General features: G+C 49.7%; 1 protein-coding gene across 1 annotated transcript in view; it reads left to right on the top strand.

Moving 5' to 3' along the window:
- Positions 1-22,101, top strand: part of LOC129134595 (sodium/potassium-transporting ATPase subunit alpha-3) — a 53,771-nt gene that overhangs the window by 21,450 nt on the left and 10,220 nt on the right. The window contains 11 exon segments of the mRNA XM_077192496.1: positions 823-1,070; positions 1,072-1,092; positions 2,824-3,022; positions 3,888-3,997; positions 5,698-5,832; positions 7,674-7,866; positions 9,717-9,892; positions 11,397-11,533; positions 13,142-13,292; positions 16,113-16,281; positions 19,332-19,486. Coding sequence (XP_077048611.1) covers positions 823-1,070; positions 1,072-1,092; positions 2,824-3,022; positions 3,888-3,997; positions 5,698-5,832; positions 7,674-7,866; positions 9,717-9,892; positions 11,397-11,533; positions 13,142-13,292; positions 16,113-16,281; positions 19,332-19,486 — 1,694 coding nt within the window.

Raw genomic sequence — 22,101 nt, 5'->3', positions numbered from 1 at the left:
TCCAGAACCTCTTTTGAGACCACTTTTCCCCCTTTTTTTCCCACTTTGCTCCATTTTGAGGCCATTTTGAGGCCATTTTGGTCAATTCCCATTGTTTCCCATTTTTCACCATTTTCCCTGTTTTTTCCCCCAATCCCCAGGCACAGCTCAGGACATGATGACCCCAGGCACTCCGGGACCTCTTTTGGGACCATTTTGGAGCCATTTTGAGGCCATTTCGAAGCCATTTTGTCCAAAATCCCCCTTTTTCCCCGTTTTCACCAATTTCCCGTTTTTTCCCCCATTTTCCCAGGCACGGCCCTGGGTGTAGGGCCCCAGGCACTCCGGAACCATTTTTGAGACCATTTTGGAGCCATTTTGAGGCCATTTTGGGGCCGATTTTGAGCCATTTTGAGGCCATTTTGGTTCAATTTCCCCTTTTTCCCCATTTTCACTGATTTCCTGTTTTTTCTCCCATTTCCCAGGCACGGCCCGGGGCGTGGTGACCCCAGGTGATCCAGAACCTCTTTTGAGACCATTTTGGAGCCATTTTGAGGCCATTTTGAGGCCATTTCGGTTCAATTCCCATTTTTTCCCATTTTTACCATTTTTTCCCATTTTTCACCATTTTCACCATTTTTTCCCCCGTTTCCCAGGCACGTTTCAGGACGTGCTGACCCCAGGCACTCCAGAACCTCTTTTGGGACCATTTTGGAGCCATTTTGGGGCCGACTTGGAGCCATTTTGAGGCCATTTGGAGCCATTTTGAGGCCATTTTATGTAAATTCCCCCGTTTTTTTCCCCATTTTCACCAATTTCCCGGTTTTTCCCCCCGTTTCCCAGGCACGGCCCGGGGCGTGGTGATCGCCACGGGTGACCGCACGGTCATGGGCCGCATCGCCACGCTGGCCTCGGGGCTGGAGGTGGGCAAGACGCCGATCGCCGTGGAGATCGAGCACTTCATCCAGCTCATCACCGGCGTCGCCGTCTTCCTCGGCATCTCCTTCTTCATCCTCTCGCTCATCCTCGGCTACACCTGGCTCGAGGCCGTCATCTTCCTCATCGGCATCATCGTGGCCAACGTGCCCGAGGGGGCTGCTGGCCACCGTCACCGTGAGTGACTGGGAGGGACTGGGAGCGACTGGGATGGACTGGGAGGGACTGGGATTGAGATATTGGGGATTGAGATAGACTGGGAGCATTGACCATCATCTTCCTCATCGGCATCATCGTGGCCAACGTGCCCGAGGGGCTGCTGGCCACCGTCACCGTGAGTGGCTGGGAGGGACTGGGAGGGACTGGGAGGGACTGGGAGGGACTGGGAGCCACTGGGAACAAACTGGGATGGACTGGGAGTTACTGGGATTGAGATATTGGGGACTGGGATGCACTGGGATGAACTGGGAGCACTGACCATCATCTTCCTCATCGGCATCATCGTGGCCAACGTGCCCGAGGGGCTGCTGGCCACCGTCACCGTGAGTGGCTGGGGGCAAACTGGGACAAACTGGGATGGACTGGGATGGACTGGGAGCCATTGGGACCATGATATTGGGGATTGGGATGGACTGGGATGGACTGGGATGCACTGGGAGCATCCACCGTCATCTTCCTCATCGGCATCATCGTGGCCAACGTGCCCGAGGGGCTGCTGGCCACCGTCACCGTGAGTGGCTGGGGGCAAACTGGGACAAACTGGGATGGACTGGGATGGACCTGGGAGCCATTGGGACCATGATATTGGGGATTGGGATGGACTGGGATGGACTGGGAGGGACTGGGAGCACTGACCATCATCTTCCTCATCGGCATCATCGTGGCCAACGTGCCCGAGGGGCTGCTGGCCACCGTCACCGTGAGTGGCTGGGAGCAACTGGATGGACTGGGATGGACTGGGAGGGACTGGGATTGAGATATTGGGGACTGGGATGGACTGGGAGGGACTGGGAGCAACTGGGAGGGACTGGGATGGACTGGGATTGAGATATTGGGGATTGGAAGGGACTGGGAGGGACTGGGATTGAGATATTGGGGATTGAGATTGAACTGGGATGGACTGGGATGGACTGGAGGGACTGGGAGCAAACTGGGAGTGACTGGGATGGACTGAGACTGAGATATTGGGGATTGAGATTGAACTGGGATGGACTGGGAGGGACTGGGATGGAGATATTGGGGATTGGGATTGAACTGGGAGCATCCACCATCATCTTCCTCATCGGCATCATCGTGGCCAACGTGCCCGAGGGGCTGCTGGCCACCGTCACCGGTGAGTGGCTGCAAACTGGGATGGACTGGGAGTGACTGGGAACCATTGGGGCCAAGATATTGGGGATTGGGATGGACTGGGATGGACTGGGAGCAAACTGGGAGTGATTGAGAGGGACTAGGATTGAGATATTGGGGATTGAGATTGAACTGGGATGGACTGGGATGGACTGGGAGGGACTGGGATGGACTGGGAGGGACTGAGAGCAAACTGGGAGTGATTGAGAGGGACTTGGATTAAGATACTGGGGATTGAAATTGAGATATTGGGGACTGGGATGGACTGGGATGGACTGGGAGAGGAACTGGCGCCATTTCGGGGGGAATTTTTGGCATTTCCCCCCCAAAACGAAGCCCCCAGACCCATTTTGATACCTCAGACCCATTTAGGGACCCCAGACCCATTTGGGGACCCTCCAGAACCCCCAAAACCCCCAAAATCCACCAGAATTTGGGTGTTCTTCAACTGAAGGTTCCTCCGGGTGCTTTCAGCTCCAATTTTCACCGAATTTCTCCGGGATTTTTGGCATTTCCACCCCAAAACGAAGCCCCCAGACCCATTTCCGCCCCCCCCAGGTGTGCCTGACCCTGACTGCCAAGCGCATGGCCAGGAAGAACTGCCTGGTGAAGAACCTGGAGGCCGTGGAGACGCTGGGCTCCACCTCCACCATCTGCTCCGACAAGACCGGGACCCTGACCCAGAACCGCATGACCGTGGCCCACATGTGGTTCGACAACCAGATCCACGAGGCCGACACCACCGAGGACCAGTCGGGTCAGCACGGGGCACTGGGAGGGACTGGGGGGCACTGGGAGGGGATTGGGAGGGACTGGGAGGGGATTGGGGGGGGACTGGGATAAACTGGGAGGGACTGGGAGGGGCTGGGAGGGACTGGGAGGGACTGGGGGGGACTGGGATAAACTGGGAGGGGTTTGGGGGGTCACTGGGAGGGACTGGGAGGGACTAGGGGGGATTGGGAGGGACTGGGATGGGATTGGGAGGGACTGGGATAAACTGGGATAAACTGGGAGGGACTGGGAGGGACTGGGAACAAACTGGGAGTGATTGAGAGGGACTGGGATAAACTGGGGGGGGACTGGGAGGGGAAAATGGGGGAGTTTTGGGCAGTTTTGGGGTGATTTTGGGGCAATTTTGGGGCAGTTTTGGGGCCCGGCAACGTCACTGAACGGGCGCAAATTGATCCGCACTGGTTTATACCAGTCCGTACCGGTTTATACTGGTTTGTTACTGGTTTATACTGGTCCATACTGGTCCATACTGGTTTATACTGGTCCATACTGGTCTGTACTGGTTTGTACCTGTTCATACTGGTATATACTGGTTTTTACTGGTTTGTACTGGTCCATACTGGTTTATACCAGTCCATACTGGTCCATACTGGTCCGTACCAGTTTTATACCAGTCCATACCGGTCTGTTACTGGTTTATACTGGTTTGTACTGGTCCATACTGGTTTATACCAGTCTGTTACTGGTCCATACTGGTCCGTACTGGTTTTATACCGGTTTATACCGGTCTGTTACTGGTTTATACTGGTCCATACTGGTCCGTACTGGTCTGTTACTGGTCCATACTGGTCCATACTGGTCCGAACTGGTGTCTGACCCCCCTGTCCCAGGCACGGCGTTCGACAAGAGCTCTCCCACGTGGGTGGCGCTGAGCCACATCGCCGGGCTCTGCAACCGCGCCGTCTTCAAGGGCGGCCAGGACAACGTGCCCATCCTCAAGGTGCCGTTTTAGGGGGGTTTGGGGCGTTTTGGAGGGTTTTTAAAAAAAAAAAAAAATTAAAAAAAAATTGGGAATTTTTGGGATTTAATTGCGATTTTTTTGAGGGTTTTTTGGGGGTTTTTTGGTGAGTTTTTGCGGATTTTTTTAGAAAATTTTTTAGGATTTTTCGGGGCATTTTTATGGGGATTTTTTAGATTTTTTTTTTAAATTTTTTTTTGTATTTTTGAGAGTTTTTTTTTAGGAGTTTTTGGGGAATTTTTGGGGTTTTTTTTTTTTCTTTTGGAGGATTTTTTGGGGATTTAATTGCGATTTTTTGGAGTGTTTTTGGGGGGTTTTTGGTGTTTTTTTGGAGAGATTTTTTGCGGATTTTTTAATAATTTTTTAGAATTTTTCGGGGAGATTTTTTAGATTTTTTTAAAATTTTTTTTTGTATTTTTGAGAGATTTTTTTTAGGACTTTTGGGGGGATTTTTTTGGTGGGTTTTTCTCTTTTTTTTTTTGAGGATTTTTTGGGGATTTAATTGCGATTTTTTTGAGTCCTTTTGGGGTTTTTTTTTGGAGATTTTTTGTGGATTTTTTTTTTTTTAATTTTTAGGATTTTTCGGGGATTTTTTTTTGGCTTTTTAGATATTTTTTTTAAATTTTTTTCGTATTTTAGGACTTTTTGGGGGATTTTTTTGAGTTTTTTTTGGGGGGGGATTTTTTGGGATTTAATTGCAATTTTTTTGAGTGGTTTTGGGGGTATCTTGGAGTTTTTTTTTTTGAGATTTTTTGCAGATTTTTAAAAAATGTTTTAGGATTTTTTTGGGGGGGATTTTTTTAGATTTTTTTTAAAAATTTTTTTGTATTTTTGAGAGATTTTTTTTTAGGACTTTTTGCTTTTTGGGGGATTTTTTTGGTTTGTTTTTGGTTTTTTTTGAGGATTTCTTGGGATTTAATTGCGATTTTTGGGGGAAGTTTTTTGAGTGCTTTTGAGTGTTTTTTGGAGATTTTTTTTTTTGAGATTTTTTGCGGATTTTTTAGAATTTTTTTAGGATTTTTTTCAGGGAATTTTTTTGAGAGTTTTTAGATTTTTTTAAATTTATTTTTTGTATTTTTGAGAGGTTTTTTTTAGGACTTTTTGGGGGATTTTTTTGGTTTTTTTTTTTTTTTTTTGGAGGGGGATTTTTTGGGATTTAATTGCAGGTTTTTGGGGGGGAGTATTTTGAGTGTTTTCGGGGGGTTTCTTGGAGGTTTTTTGGAGATTTTTTTCAGAGATGTTTTAAATTTTTTAACATTTTTTTAGGGTTGAATTTCCCAATTTTTTTGGGCTTGAAATTCCCAATTTTTTTGGGTTTCCACCCCAATTTTTGCGGGTTGAAATTCCCAATTTCTTTGGGTTTGAAATTCCCAATTTTTTTGGGTTTCCACCCCAATTTTTGGGGTTGCAATTCCCAATATTTTGGGGGTTGAAATTCCCAATTTTGGGGGTTGAAATTCCCAATTTTTTTGGTGTTACAATTCCCAATTTTGGGGGTTGAAATTCCCAATTTTGGAGTTGAATTTCCCAATTTTTTTGGGCTTGAAATTCCCAATTTTTTTGGGTTTCCATCCCAATTTTTGCGGGTTTCAATTCCCAATTTTTTGGGGGTTGCAATTCCCAATTTTGGGGTCTGAAATTCCCAAATTTCGGGATTCTCACCCCGATTCCGGGCTCCGCAGCGCGACGTGGCCGGGGACGCCTCGGAGTCGGCGCTGCTCAAGTGCATCGAGCTCTCCTCGGGCTCCGTCAAGGTCATGAGGGAGAGGAACAAGAAAGTGGCTGAGATCCCCTTCAACTCCACCAACAAATACCAGGTAACCCCCAAAAAACCTGCACAAAAAAAACCCCCAAAAAACCCCCAAAAAACTGCACTGAAAAACACCAAAAAAACCGCACCGAAAAACCCCAAAAAACTGCACCAAAAAAACCCCAAAAAACTGCACCGAAAAACACCAAAAAACTGCATCGAAAAACCCCAAAAAACCGCACCGAAAAACACCAAAAAACTGCACCAAAAAACACCAAAAAAACGCACTGAAAAGCCCCAAAAAAACGCACCAAAAAAACCCCAAAAAACCGCACCAAAAAACACCAAAAACTGCACCAAAAAACACCAAAAACCGCACCAAAAAAACCCCAAAAAACTGCACCAAAAAACCCCAAAAACTGCATCAAAAAACCCCAAAAAACTGCACCGAAAAACCCCAAAAAACTGCACCGAAAAACCCCAAAAAAACCGCACCGAAAAAACCCCCAAAAAACCAGCAAAAACCCAAAAAAACCCCACCAAAAACCCAAAAAAACCCCACCAAAAAACAAAAGAAACACCAAACCCCAAAAAAACACCAAAAACAAAAAAAACCCCACCAAAAAAAAAAAACAACCAAAACCAAAAAAAGACCCCACCAAAAACCAAAAAAACACCAAAAACCGAAAAAACCCCCACCAAAACCCAAAAAAACAGCAAAAACAAAAAAAAAACCCACCAAAAAAAAAAAAAACCCCACCAAAAACCAAAAAAACACCAAAAACCCAAAAAACCACCAGAAACCGAAAAAAACACCCAAAAAATGAGGGGAAACACCAAAAAACCCGAGAGGAACACCAAAAACCCAAAAAAACACCAAAAACCAAAAAAAACCACCAAAAACCCAAGGGGAACACAAAAAACCTGAAGGGGAAACTGAAAACACCAAGGGGAACCCAAAAAATATCCCGGGATTCCCAAAATCCCCAAAAGACCCAAAACGGGCGTTTTTCACCCCAGCTGTCGATCCACGAGACCGAGGACCCCAACGACACCTTCAAAAAAATCCCAAAAAATTCAATTTATTTCCCATTTTGGGTGGGAAAATCCCCACCTAGACGGCCCAAACCCCCCCTAAAAAATATCCCGGAATTCCCAAAATTCCGAAAAGACCCAAAAAGGCCAATTTTCACCCCAGCTGTCGATCCACGAGACCGAGGACCCCAACGACGCCTTTAAAAAAATCCCCAAAAATTCAATTTATTTCCCCTCCTGGTTTGTCAGGTAAATAGGAACTTTGGGGACCCTCCAAAAATTCCCCAAAAAATCTTAAAAAAAATCCCAAATTCCCGTTTTCTCGCCCCAGCTCTTGATCCGCAAGACTGAAAAAATCGCCTTTAAAAAATCCCCAAAAATTCAATTTATTTCCCATTTTGGCTGGTTGGGTAAATAACGCCTGGTCGGGTAAATAACCCCAATAACGCCTTTAAAAAATCCCCAAAAATTCAATTTATTTCCTATTTTGGGTGGGAAAATCCCCACCTAGACAGGACAAACCCCCCAAAAAAAATATCCTGGGACTCTGAAAATTCTGAAAAGACCCAAACCGGGCGTTTTTCGCCCCAGCTGTCGATCCACGAGACCGAGGACCCCAACGATGCCTTTAAAAAATCCCCAAAAATTCAATTTCTTTCCCCTCCTGGTTTGTCAGGTAAATATGAATTTTGGGGACCCTCCAAAAATTCCCCAAAAAATCCAATGACGCCTTTAAAAAAATCCCCAAAAATTCAATTTATTTCCCATTTTGGGTGGGAAAATCCCCACCTGGACGGCCCAAACCCCCCCTAAAGAAAATCCCAGAATTCCCAAAATTCCGAAAAGACCCAAAAAGGCCGATTTTCACCCCAGCTGTCGATCCACGAGACCGAGGACCCCAACGACAACCGGTACCTGCTGGTGATGAAGGGCGCGCCCGAGCGCATCCTGGACCGCTGCTCCACCATCCTGCTGCAGGGCAAGGAGCAGCCGCTGGACGAGGAGATGAAGGAGGCCTTCCAGAACGCCTACCTGGAGCTGGGCGGCCTCGGAGAGAGGGTGCTCGGTGAGGATTTGGGGGAATTTGGGATTTTGGGATTTTTTTCGGATTTTTTGGGGGTTTTTTTGGATTTTTTTTGGATTTTTTTCAGATTTTTTTGGATTTTTTTTTGGATTTTTTTGGATTTTTTTCAGGTTTTTTTGCTGTTTTTTTCTTAAATCTTTTGTATTTTTTTGTATTTTTTTAAATTTTTTTTTTAATTTTGGGGAGTTTTTTAGTGGTTTATTTTAGGGGATTTTTGGGGGGATGTTTGGAAATTTTTTGAAATATTTTGGGGGTTTTTTTGCAGGTTTTTTGCAGGTTTTTTTGAATTCTTTTCAATTCTTTTTTTTTTTATTTAATTTTTTTTAATTTTGGGGAGGGTTTGGGGGTTTTATTTTAAGGGATTTTTGGATTTTTTTTGAGATTTTTTCAGGATTTTTTTGAGGGTTTTTTTGCAGGTTTTTTTTAAATTTTTTGGGGTTTTTTAAAATTTTTTTAAATTTTTTTTTTAATTTGGGGAGTTTTTTAGTGTTTTATTTTAGGGGTGATTTTTGAGATGAATTAGGAGGATTTTGGGGCTGATTTTTCAGATGAATTTGGAGGATATTTAGGGTGATTTTTGAGATGAATTTGGAGGATTTTTGGGGTGATTTTTGGGCTGATTTTGGTCTGATTTTGGGCCGACTTTTGGGCTGTTTTTGGTCTGATTTTTGGCCAATTTTTGGGCCGATTTTTGGGCCGATTTTGGGCCAATTTTTGCGCTGATTTTGGTCTGATTTGGGTCTGATTTTTGGCCCAATTTTTGGGCCGATTTTTGGGCCGATTTTGGGCCAATTTTTGCGCTGATTTTGGTCTGATTTTGGGCCGATTTTTGAGCTGATTTTGGTCTGATTTTGGGCCGATTTTTGAGCTGATTTTGGTCTGATTTTTGGCCAATTTTTGGGCCGATTTTTGGGCTGTTTTTGGTCTGATTTTTGGCCAATTTTTGGGCCGATTTTTGGGCCGATTTTGGGCCAATTTTTGCGCTGATTTTGGTCTGATTTTGGGCCGATTTTTGAGCTGATTTTGGGCCGATTTTTGGACTGATTTTGGGCCGATTTTTGGGCTCATTTTTTGTCTGATTTTTGGTCTGATTTTTGGGCTGATTTTGGTCTGATTTTGGGCCGATTTTTGGGCTGATTTTGGTCTGATTTTTGCGCTGATTTTGGTCTGATTTTGGGCTGATTTTTGGCCGATTTTTGGTCTGATTTTTGGTCTGATTTTGGTCTGATTTTGGGCCGATTTTTGGTCTGATTTTGGTCTGATTTTTGCGCTGATTTTGGTCTGATTTTGGGCCGATTTTTGGGCCGATTTTTGGGCCGATTTCTGAGCCGATTTTTGGGCCAATTTTTGGTCTGATTTTTGGTCTGATTTTTGGGCCAATTTTGGGCTCATTTATTGTCTGATTTTTGGGGTGATTTTGGTCTGATTTTTGGTCTGATTTTTGGGCTGATTTTGGGCCGATTTTGGGCCGATTTTTGGGCCGATTTCTGGGGTGAATTCAGGCAGTTTTTTGGCTGATTTTTGGTCTGATTTTGGGCCGATTTTTGCGCTGATTTTGGTCTGATTTTGGTCTGATTTTGGGCCGATTTTTGGGCCGATTTTGGGCTGCTTTTTGGTCTGGTTTTTTGTCTGATTTTTAGGCCGTTTTTTGGTCCGATATTTGGTCTGATTTTTGGGCCGATTTTTGGGCCGATTTTTGGGCCGATTTTTGAGCTGATTTTGGGCCAATTTTTGGTCTGATTTTTGAGCCTACTTTGAGCCTATTTTTGGTCCGATTTTCAGGCCGATTTCTGGGCCGAATTCAGGCAATTTTTGGTGTCTCCCCCGTGCAGGTTTCTGCCACTTCTACCTGCCCGAGGAGCAGTACCCCAAGGGCTTCGCCTTCGACTGCGACGACGTCAACTTCGCCACCGACAACCTTTGCTTCGTGGGGCTCATGTCCATGATCGACCCCCCCCGCGCCGCCGTGCCCGACGCCGTCGGCAAATGCCGCAGCGCCGGCATCAAGGTGGGACCCCCGAAAATCCCCCCGAAATCCCCCCAAAATCCCCTCGAAAAATCCTCCCCCGAATTGCCCCAAATCCCCTCCGAATTCCCTCAAAAAATCCCTTTGAATTTCCTCAAAAATCCCCCCTGAATTTCCTCAAAATGCCCCCCGAAATCCCCCAAAATCCCCTCGAAAAATCCTCCCCGAATTCCCCCAAATCCCCTCCGAATTCCCCCAAAATCCGCCCTGAATTCCCTCAAAAATTCCCTTTGAATTTCCTCAAAAATCCCCCCCGAATTCCCCCAAAATCCCCCCAGAATTCCCTCAAAAAATCCTCCCCGAATCACCCCAAAACCCCCCCAAAATCCCCCCAACATTCCCTCAAAATCCACCCTGAATTTCCTCAAAAACCATCCCCGAATCACCCCAAAAATCCTCCCTGAATTCCCCCAAAATCCACCCCAGAATTCCCCTCAAAAATCATCCCTGAATCACACCAAAACTCCCCGAATTCCCCCAAAATCCCCCCAGAATTCCCTCAAAAAATCCCTTTGAATTTCCTCAAAATCCCCCCTGAATTCCCCTAAAATCCACCCTGAATTCCCTCAAAAAATCATCCCTGAATCACCCCAAAAATCCTCCCTGAATTCCCCCAAAATCCGCCCTGAATTCCCCCAAATCCCCTCCAAATTCCCCTCAAAAATCATCCCTGAATCACCCCAAAAATCCTCCCCGAATTCCCCCAAAATCCCTCAAAAAATCATCCCCGAATCACACCAAAACTCCCCCAAAATCCCCCCAAAATTCCCTCAAAATCCACCCCGAATTCCCCTCAAAAATCATCCCTGAATCACCCCAAAAATCCTCCCTGAATTCCCCCAAAAATTCATCCCCAAATCCCCCCTGAATCCCCCCAAAATCTCTCCCAAATCCTCCCCAATTTCCCCCAAAATCCTCCCCAAAATCTCCCCCAAACCCCCACCAAAATTCCCCCAAAATCCCCCCTGAATTCCCCCAAAATCCACCCTGAATTTCCTCAAAAAATCATCCCCAAATCCCCCCTGAATTCCCCAAATTCCCCCCAAAATTCCCCCTGAATTCCCCAAAATCCCCAAAAATTCATCCCCAAATCCCCCCCAAATTCCCCCCAAAATTCCCCCTGAATTCCCTCAAAATCCCCCCTGAATCCCCCCAAAATTCATCCCCAAATCCTCCCGATTTCCCCCAAAATCCTCCCCAAAATCTCCCCCAAACCGCCCCCCCCCCCAGCCCCAGGTGTCCCCACACCTGTGTCCCACTCACCTGTGCCCCCCTCACCTGTGTCCCCTCACCTGTGCCCCGCCCCCAGGTGATCATGGTGACCGGGGACCGCCCAATCACGGCCTGGGTGACCCCAAACCCCCCAGGTGTCCCCACAGGTGTCCCCTCACCTGTGTCCCCTCACCTGTGTCCCCTCACCTGTGACTCACCTGTGCCTCACCTGTGTCCCCTCACCTGTGTCCCCTCACCTGTGCCCCGCCCCCAGGTGATCATGGTGACCGGGGACCACCCAATCACGGCCAAGGCCATCGCCAAGGGCGTGGGGATCATCTCCGAGGGCAACGAGACCGTGGAGGACATCGCGGCGCGGCTGAACATACCTGTGAGCCAGGTGAACCCCAGGTGAGCCAGGTGTGACATCCCTGAACATCCCTGTGAGCCAGGTGAACCCCAGGTGTGACAGGTGAGACACGGCTGAACATACCTGTGAGCCAGGTGAACCCCAGGTGAGCCAGGTGAACCCCAGGTGAGACACCCTGAACATACCTGTGAGCCAGGTGAACCCCAGGTGAGTCAGGTGTGACATCCCTGAACATACCTGTGAGCCAGGTGAACCCCAGGTGAGCCAGGTGTGACATCCCTGAACATACCTGTGAGCCAGGTGAACCCCAGGTGAGCCAGGTGTGACATCCCTGAACATACCTGTGAGCCAGGTGAACCCCAGGTGAGTCACCCTGAACATACCTGTGAGCCAGGTGAACCCCAGGTGAGACACAGACAGGTGTGATAGAGAGAGGTGAGACACCCTGAACATCCTGAACATACCTGTGAGCCAGGTGAACCCCAGGTGAGACATCCTGAACATACCTGAACATACCTGTGAGCCAGGTGAACCCCAGGTGAGCCAGGTGTGACACGGCTGAACATACCTGTGAGCCAGGTGAACCCCAGGTGAGCCAGGTGTGACATCCCTGAACATACCTGTGAGCCAGGTGAACCCCAGGTGAGACATCCTGAACATACCTGTGAGCCAGGTGAACCCCAGGTGAGAGACACAGGTGAACCCCAGGTGAGTCAGACAGGTGTGACAGAGACAGGTGTGACAGGTGAGACACAGCTGAACATACCTGTGAGCCAGGTGAACCCCAGGTGAGTCAGGTGTGACATCCCTGAACATACCTGTGAGCCAGGTGAACCCCAGGTGAGACATCCTGAACATCCCTGAACATACCTGTGAGCCAGGTGAACCCCAGGTGAGCCCCAGGTGAGCCCCAGGTGAACCCCAGGTGAGACACCCTGAACATCCCTGTGAGCCAGGTGAACCCCAGGTGAGCCCCAGGTGAGCCATTTTAGGGTTCCTGCACCATTTCTGGGGCAAATCCCATTGGTTTTCGGGTTCCCGCGCCATTTTGGGCTAAATCCCGGTGTTTTTGGGTTCCTGCACCATTTTTGGGCTAAATCCGGGTGTTTTTGGTTGCCTGCACCATTTTTGGGCTAAATCCTGTTGGTTTTTGGGTTCCCGCACCATTTTTGGGCTAAATCCTGTTGGTTTTTGGGTTCCCGCACCATTTTTGGGCTAAATCCTGTTGGTTTTCGGGTTCCTGCACCATTTTTGGGCTAAATCCTGTTGGTTTTCGGATTCCTGCACCATTTTTTTGGCTAAATCCGGGTGTTTTTGGTTGCCTGAACCATTTTTTGGGCTAAATCCAGGTGTTTTTGGGCTCCCGCACCATTTTGGGGTAAATCCGGGTGTTTTCGGATTCCCGCGCCATTTTTTGGGGTAAATCCGGGTGTTTTTGGTTGCCCGCGCCATTTCTGGGGTAAATCCGTGTGTTTTTGGGTTCCCGCACCATTTTTTGGGGTAAATCCGTGTGTTTTCGGGCTCCCGCACCGTTTTTGGGGTAAATCCGTGTGTTTTTGGGCTCCCGCACCATTTTGGGGTAAATCCGGGTGTTTTCGGGCTCCCGCACCATTTTTGGGGTAAATCCGTGTGTTTTTGGGCTCCCTCAGGGACGCCAAGGCGTGCGTGATCCACGGCACCGACCTGAAGGACATGAGCTCGGAGCAGATTGACGAAATCCTGCAGAACCACACCGAGATCGTCTTCGCCCGCACGTCCCCCCAGCAGAAGCTCATCATCGTCGAGGGCTGCCAGAGACAGGTGCGACAGCCCCAAAAAACCCAAAAAACGGCACGAAAAGAACCCAAAAACTGGCCCGAAAAAACCCCAAAAACAGCCCCAAAAAACCCCAAAAATGGCCTGAAAAATGGCCCGAAAAATGGCCCGAAAAACCCCCCAAAAAAGGCCCCAAAAACCCCAAAAACGGCCGCAAAAATGGCCTGAAAAAAACCCAAAAATGGCCCCAAAAATGGCCTGAAAACACCCCAAAAACAGCCTCAAAAATAACCCCAAAACCGGCCCAAAAATGTCCCCAAAAATGGCCTGAAAAAAACCCAAAAATGGCCCCAAAAACGGCCCCGAAAAACCCCAAAAATGGCCTGAGGAAACCCCAAAAATGGTCCCAAAAATGGCCCGAGAAAACCCCAAAAACGGCCCCAAAAATAGCCACAAAAAACCCCAAAAATGGCCCAAAAGAACCCAAAAACGGCCCGAAAAACAGCCCCAAAAATGGCCTGAAAAACCCCCCAAAAATGGCCCGAAAAACCCCAAAAACGGCCGCAAAAATGGCCCCAAAAAACCCCAAAAAAGGCCCGAAAAACCCCCCAAAAATGTCCCGAAAAATGGTCCCGAAAACCCCCAAAATTGGCCTCAAAAATGGCCCCAAAAAACCCCCAAACGGCCCCAAAAACAGCCCCAAAAATGGCCACAAAAATGGCCACAAAAATGGCCCAAAAGAACCCCATAAATGGCCCCAAAAATGGCCCAAAAAAACCCCAAAACCAGCCCCAAAAATGGCCCCAAACAAACCCAAAACGGCCCCAAAAACAGCCCCAAAAATGGCCACAAAAAACCCCAAAAATGGCCCAAAAGAACCCAAAAACGGCCCGAAAAATGGCCCGAAAAACGGCCCCAAAAACGGCCTGAAAAACCCCCCAAAAATGGCCCAAAAAAAACCCAAAAATGGCCTCAAAAACGGCCCCAAAAACAGCCCCAGAAACCTCAAAAATGGCCCCAAAAAACAGCCTGAAAAAAACCCAAAAATGGCCCCAAAAATGGCCCCAAAAAACCCCGAAAACAGCCCCAAAAACAGCCTGAAAAAACCCCAAAAATGGCCTGAAAAAAACCCAAAACCAGCCCCAAAAATGGCCCAAACAAACCCCAAAAATGGCCCAAAAACGGCCCGAAAAACCCCCCAAAAATGGCCCCAAAAATGGTCCCGAAAACCCCCCAAAATGGCCTCAAAAATGGCCCCAAAAAACCCCAAAATGGCCCCAAAAACAGCTCCAAAAATGGCCACAAAAAACCCCAAAAACTGGCCCAAAAGAACCCAAAAACAGCCCGAAAAATGGCCTGAAAAGCAGCCCCAAAAATGGCCCGAAAAAACCCAAAAATGGCCCCAAAAATGGCCCGAAAAAACCCCAAAACCAGCCCCAAAAACAGCCCCAGAAACCTCAAAAATGGCCCCAAAAAACCCCCAAAAACGCCCCCAAAAATGGCTCCAAAAAACCCCAAAAATGGCCCGAAAAAAACCCCAAAACAGCCCCAAAAGCGGCCCCAGAAACCTCAAAAATGGCCCGAAAAAAACCCAAAAACAGCCCCAAAAACGGCCTGAAAACACCCCAAAAACAGCCCCAAAAACAGCCCCAGAAACCTCAAAAATGGCCCCAAAAAACCCCCAAAAACGCCCCCAAAAATGGCTCCAAAAAACCCCAAAAATGGCCCGAAAAAAACCCCAAAACAGCCCCAAAAGCGGCCCCAGAAACCTCAAAAATGGCCCGAAAAAAACCCAAAAACAGCCCCAAAAACGGCCCGAAAACACCCCAAAAACAGCCCCAAAAACAGCCCCAGAAACCTCAAAAATGGCCCCAAAAAACCCCCAAAAACGCCCCCAAAAATGGCTCCAAAAAACCCCAAAAATGGCCCGAAAAAAACCCCAAAACAGCCCCAAAAGCGGCCCCAGAAACCTCAAAAATGGCCCGAAAAAAACCCAAAAACAGCCCCAAAAACGGCCCGAAAACACCCCAAAAACAGCCCCAAAAACAGCCCCAGAAACCTCAAAAATGGCCCCAAAAAAACCCCAAAAACAGCCCCAAAAACAGCCTGAAAAAACCCCAAAAATGGCCCAAAAAAAACCCCAAAACAGCCCCAAAAGCGGCCCCAGAAACCTCAAAAATGGCCCGAAAAAACCCAAAAACAGCCCCAAAAACGGCCCGAAAACACCCCAAAACCAGCCCCAAAAACAGCCTGAAAAAACCCCAAAAATGGCCCCAAAAACTGCCCCAAAAACCGCCCCAAAAATGGCCCCAAAAAAACCCCAAAAACGGCCCCAAAAAAACCCCCCAAACCGGCCAAAACCTCCCATTTCCCCAATTTTTCCCCTTAATTTTCCCCCTAATTTCCCCCCAATTCCCCCCATTTCCCCCCCATTTTTTCCCATTTTTTCATGTTTTTTCCCATTTTTTCAGTTTTCCCATTTTTTTCCCAAATTTTCCCATTTTTTTCCCAAATTTTCCCCCCAAATTCCCCAGTGTCCCCAAACCCCCCATTTCCCCCTAATTTTCCCCCCATTTTCCCCCCAATTTTCACCTTTTTCCCCCCCGTTTTTTCCCATTTTTTCATGTTTTTTCCCTTTTTTTTCGGGCTTTTTCCCATTTTTTTGGTTTTCCCAAATTTTCCCATATTTTTCCCAAATTTTCCCCCCAAATTCCCCAATGTCCCCAATCTCCCCCATTTCCCCCTAATTTTTCCCCCCATTTCCCCCCCATTTCCCCCCCGTTTTTTCCCGTTTTTTCCCATTTTTTCCCGTTTTCCCCCCGTTTCCTCGGGGTTTTTCCCATTTTCCCCGTTTCTCGCCCCAAGGGCGCCATCGTGGCGGTGACGGGCGACGGCGTGAACGACTCGCCGGCGCTGAAGAAAGCCGACATCGGCGTGGCCATGGGCATCGCCGGCTCCGACGTGTCCAAGCAGGCGGCCGACATGATCCTGCTGGACGACAACTTCGCGTCAATAGTGACCGGCGTGGAGGAAGGTGAGGAACACCTGAGATACACCTGGGACAGGTATGGGATAGGTGAGATACCAGGGACAGGTGTGGGACAGGTGATCCTGCTGGACGACAACTTCGCCTCCATCGTCACGGGCGTGGAGGAAGGTGAGGAACACCTGAGATACACCTGAGATACACACCTGAGACAGGTATGGGACAGGTGAGATACCTGGGGCAGGCGGCCGACATGATCCTGCTGGACGACAACTTCGCGTCCATCGTCACAGGGGTGGAGGAAGGTGAGACACACCTGAGATACACCTGGGACAGGTATGGGACCTGGGACAGGTGTGGGATACGTGTGGGACAGGTGGGATCCTGCTGGATGACAACTTCGCCTCCATCGTGACGGGGGTGGAGGAAGGTGAGGAACACACCTGGGACAGGTGAGATACACCTGGGGCAGGTGTGGGACAGGTGTGGGACAGGTGAGATCCTGCTGGACGACAACTTCGCGTCGATTGTCACGGGGGTCGAGGAAGGTGAGACACACCTGGACAGGTGAGATACACCTGGGATAGGTGTGGGACAGGTATGGGACAGGTGAGGGACCTGGGACAGGTGTGGGACAGGTGAGGTACCTGGGACAGGTGATCCTGCTGGACGACAACTTCGCGTCAATAGTGACGGGGGTGGAGGAAGGTGAGACACACACCTGAGATACACCTGAGATACACCTGAGATACACCTGGGACAGGTATGGGATAGGTGAGATACCAGGGAAAGGTGTGGGACAGGTGGGATCCTGCTGGACGACAACTTCGCGTCAATAGTGACGGGGGTGGAGGAAGGTGAGAAACACCTGAGATACACCTGAGATAGGTGTGGGATAGGTGAGGTACCTGGGATAGGTGTGGGACAGGTATGGGATAGAGATACCTGGGGCAGGCGGCCGACATGATCCTGCTGGACGACAACTTCGCGTCCATCGTCACAGGGGTGGAGGAAGGTGAGGAACACACCTGGACAGGTGAGGGACAGGTATGGGATAGATATGGGATAGGTGAGATACCAGGGACAGGTGTGGGACAGGTATGGGATAGGTGTGGGACAGGTGATCCTGCTGGACGACAACTTCGCCTCCATCGTCACAGGGGTGGAGGAAGGTGAGAAACACACCTGGGACAGGTGAGATACACACCTGAGATAGGTATGGGACAGGTATGGGATAGATATGGGATAGGTGAGATACCAGGGAAAGGTGTGGGACAGGTGATCCTGCTGGACGACAACTTCGCATCGATAGTGACAGGGGTCGAGGAAGGTGAGGAACGCACCTGGACAGGTGAGATACACACCTGAGATAGGTGTGGGACAGGTGTGGGACCTGGGATAGGTATGGGATAGGTGAGATACCCGGGGCAGGTGTGGGACAGGTGTGGGACAGGTGATCCTGCTGGACGACAACTTCGCCTCCATCGTCACGGGGGTGGAGGAAGGTGAGACACACCTGGACAGGTGAGATACACCTGAGATAGGTATGGGATAGGTGAGATACCCGGGGCAGGTGTGGGACAGGTACAGGATAGGTGTGGGACAGGTGATCCTGCTGGACGACAACTTCGCATCCATTGTCACAGGGGTGGAGGAAGGTGAGGAACACACCTGAGATACACCTGAGATACACCTGGGACAGGTATGGGACCTGGGATAGGTGTGGGACAGGTGTGGGACAGGTGAGATACCTGGGGCAGGCGGCCGACATGATCCTGCTGGACGACAACTTCGCATCGATAGTGACAGGGGTGGAGGAAGGTGAGGAACACACCTGAGACAGGTGAGGGACAGGTATGGGATAGGTATGGGATAGGTATGGGATAGGTGAGGTACCTGGGACAGGTGTGGGACAGGTGATCCTGCTGGACGACAACTTTGCGTCGATTGTCACCGGCGTGGAGGAAGGTGAGGAACACACCTGGACAGGTGAGATACACCTGGGACAGGTATGGGATAGGTGTGGGACCTGGGATAGGTATGGGACAGGTGTGGGACAGGTGTGATCCTGCTGGACGACAACTTCGCATCCATCGTCACGGGGGTCGAGGAAGGTGAGAAACACACCTGGGACAGGTGAGGGACAGGTATGGGATAGGTATGGATAGGTGAGATACCTGGGACAGGTGTGGGACAGGTGATCCTGCTGGACGACAACTTCGCATCGATCGTCACGGGCGTGGAGGAAGGTGAGACACACCTGAGATACACCTGGGACAGGTGTGGGACAGGTGAGGGACCTGGGATAGGTGTGGGACAGGTATGGGACAGGTGATCCTGCTGGACGACAACTTCGCATCGATAGTGACAGGGGTGGAGGAAGGTGAGACACACCTGGACAGGTGAGATACACCTGGGATAGGTATGGGACAGGTATGGGACAGGTGAGATACCAGGGAAAGGTGTGGGACAGGTGATCCTGCTGGACGACAACTTCGCATCGATTGTGACAGGGGTGGAGGAAGGTGAGGAACACCTGAGATACACCTGGGACAGGTATGGGACCTGGGATAGGTGTGGGACAGGTGTGGGACAGGTGAGGTACACCTGGGACAGGTATGGGACAGGTATGGGACCTGGGGACAGGTGTGGGACAGGTGAGATACACCTGGGACAGGTGTGGGACAGGTGAGATACACCTGGGACAGGTGAGATGCCTGGGACAGGTGTGGGACAGGTGTGGGACAGGTGAGACACCTGGGACAGGTGAGGTACACTTGGGACAGGTGTGGGACAGGTGAGACACCTGGGACAGGTGAGGTACCAGGTACAGGTGGGGGGGACAGGTGAGGTACCTGGGACAGGTGAGATACACCTGGGACAGGTATGGGACAGGTGAGATACCTTGGACAGGTGAGGTACCAGGTACAGGTGTGGGACAGGTGAGATACCTGGTTCAGGTGAGATACCTGGGACAGGTGAGGTGCCTGGGACAGGTGAGACCCTCCTGGGCGGCCGCTTCCCCCCCACCCTCCCCGGCATCGGGGCGGGGCTGGCTCAGTTTTGGGGCCAAACCGGGCGTTTTTCGCTCCGTGCAGGGCGTTTGATTTTCGACAACCTGAAGAAATCGATCGCCTACACCCTGACCAGCAACATCCCCGAGATCACCCCGTTCCTGCTGTTCATCATGGCCAACATCCCGCTGCCGCTGGGCACCATCACCATCCTCTGCATCGACCTGGGCACCGACATGGTGAGGACCCAAAAAACCCTGAAATTCAACCCAAAATCCGGCCAGAAAACCGTCAAATCCGGCCAGAAACCGTGAAAATCCCCAAAATCCCCAAATCCATCCCAAATCACCCCAATCCCGCTGCCGCTGGGCACCATCACCATCCTCTGCATCGACCTGGGCACCGACATGGTGAGGGACCCAAAAACCCCGGGATTCGCCCCAAAATCCGGCCAGAAACCGTGAAAATCCAAATCAAAACCAAAAACCCCAAAAAAATCCCAAATCCACCCCCAAATCCCGCTGCCGCTGGGCACCATCACCATCCTCTGCATCGACCTGGGCACCGACATGGTGAGGGGAACCCAAAAACCCCGGGATTCAACCCAAAAACCCCGGGATTCACCCAAAATCCGCCAGAAACCGTGAAAATCCATCAAATCCCCAAAATCCCCAAAATCCACCCCAAATCACCCAAATCCCGCTGCCGCTGGGCACCATCACCATCCTCTGCATCGACCTGGGCACCGACATGGTGAGGAACCCAAAAACCCCGGGATTCACCCCAAAAACCCCGGGATTCGCCCCAAAATCCGGCCAGAAACTGTGAAAATCCAAATCAAACCAAAAACCCCAAAAAAATCCCAAATCCACCCCAAATCCGCTGCCGCTGGGCACCATCACCATCCTCTGCATCAACCTGGGCACCGACATGGTGAGGGAGACCCAAAAACCCTGAAATTCAACCCAAAATCCGGCCAGAAACCGTCAAAATCCATCAAATCCCCAAAATCCCCAAAATCCACCCCAAATCACCCCAATCCCGCTGCCACTGGGCACCATCACCATCCTCTGCATCGACCTGGGCACCGACATGGTGAGGGCACCCAAAAACCCCGGGATTCACCCCAAAAACCCCGGGATTCAACCTAAAATCCAGCCCCGATCCGTCAAATCCCAGATTCACACAGAAACTCTAAAAAATCCCAAATCCACCCCAAATCCGCTGCCGCTGGGCACCATCACCATCCTCTGCATCGACCTGGGCACCGACATGGTGAGGGACCCAAAAACCCCGGGATTCACCCAAAAACCCCGGGATTCACCCCAAAATCCGGCCAGAAACCGTCAAAATCCGCCCAGAAACTGTGAAAATCCAAATCCAACCAGAAACCCCAAAAAAATCCCAAATCCACCCCAAATCCGCCGCCGCTGGGCACCATCACCATCCTCTGCATCGACCTGGGCACCGACATGGTGAGGGACCCAAAAACCCTGAAATTCAACCCAAAATCCGGCCAGAAACCGTCAAAATCTACCCAGAAACCCTAAAAAACTTCCCAAATCCATCCAGAAACCCCAAATCCACCCCAAATCCACCTCAAATCTGTCCAGAGACCCCAAAAATCCATCCAGGGACCCCAAATCCACCAAAATCCACCCCAGAGTTCCCAAATTCACCAAAATCCACCCCAGAAACCCCAAAATCCACCCCAGAAACCCCCAAATCCTGACCCCTCATTTTCGGGTTTTTTTTCCCAAAATCCCCCAATTTTTTTGGGGCGTTCCCACCCTCCGGGACTCCCCAAAATCCCCCAAAATTTTTCAGGTGTTCCTCTTAAAATCCCCCCTTAGAAAATCCCAAATTTTTGATGTTTCCCCCCAAATCCTGACCCCTCATTTTTGATGTTTCCCCCCAAACCCTGACCCCTCATTTTCGGAGTTTTTTCCCCAAAATCCCCCAATTTTTTCGGGGTGTTCCCACGCTCCGGGACCCCCCAAAATCCCCCAAAATTTTTCTGGTGTTCCCCTTAAAATCCCCCCCTACAAAATCCCAAATTTTTGATGTTTCCCCCCAAATCCTGACCCCTCATTTTCGGGGTTTTTTCCCCCAAAAATCCCCCGAATTTTTTTGGGGTGTTCCCACCCTCCGGGACCCCCCCAAAATCCCCCAAATTTTTCAGGTGTTCCCCCCAGGTTCCCCTTAAAATCCCCCCCTACAAAATCCCAAATTTTTGATGTTTCCCCCCAAATCCTGACCCCTCATTTTCGGGGTTTCCCCCAAATCCTGACCCCCTCATTTTCGGGGTTTTTCCCCCAAAATCCCCCAATTTTTTCAGGGCGTTCCCACCCTCTGGGACCCCCCCAAAATCCCCAAAATTTTTCAGGTGTTCCCCTTAAAATCCCCTTAGAAAATCCCAAATTTTTGATGTTTCCCCCCAAATCCTGACTCCAAATTTTTGATGTTTCCCCTCAAATCCTGACCCCATTTTCGGGGTTTTTTCCCCCAAAATCCCCCAATTTTTTCGGGTGTTCCCACCCTCCGGGACCCCCCCCAAAATCCCCCAAAATTTTTCAGGTGTTTCCCCCGGGTTTGCCTTAAAATCCCCTTAGAAAATCCCAAATTTTGGTATTCCCCCCAAATCCTGACCCCTCATTTTCGGGGTTTTTTTCCCCAAAATCCCCCAATTTTTTCGGGGTGTTCCCACCCTCCGGGACCCCCCCAAAATCCCCCAAAATTTTTCAGGTGTTTCCCCCGGGTTTGCCTTAAAATCCCTTAGAAAATCCCAAATTTTTGGTATTTCCCCCCAAACCCTGACCCCTCATTTTCGGGGTTTTTTCCCCAAAATCCCCCA

This window comes from Agelaius phoeniceus, chromosome 33 (genome assembly GCF_051311805.1).
Source record: "Agelaius phoeniceus isolate bAgePho1 chromosome 33, bAgePho1.hap1, whole genome shotgun sequence".
NCBI lineage: Eukaryota > Metazoa > Chordata > Aves > Passeriformes > Icteridae > Agelaius > Agelaius phoeniceus.
Note: the sequence above shows the minus strand (reverse complement) of the source record. Positions and strands in the feature narration are given on the sequence as shown.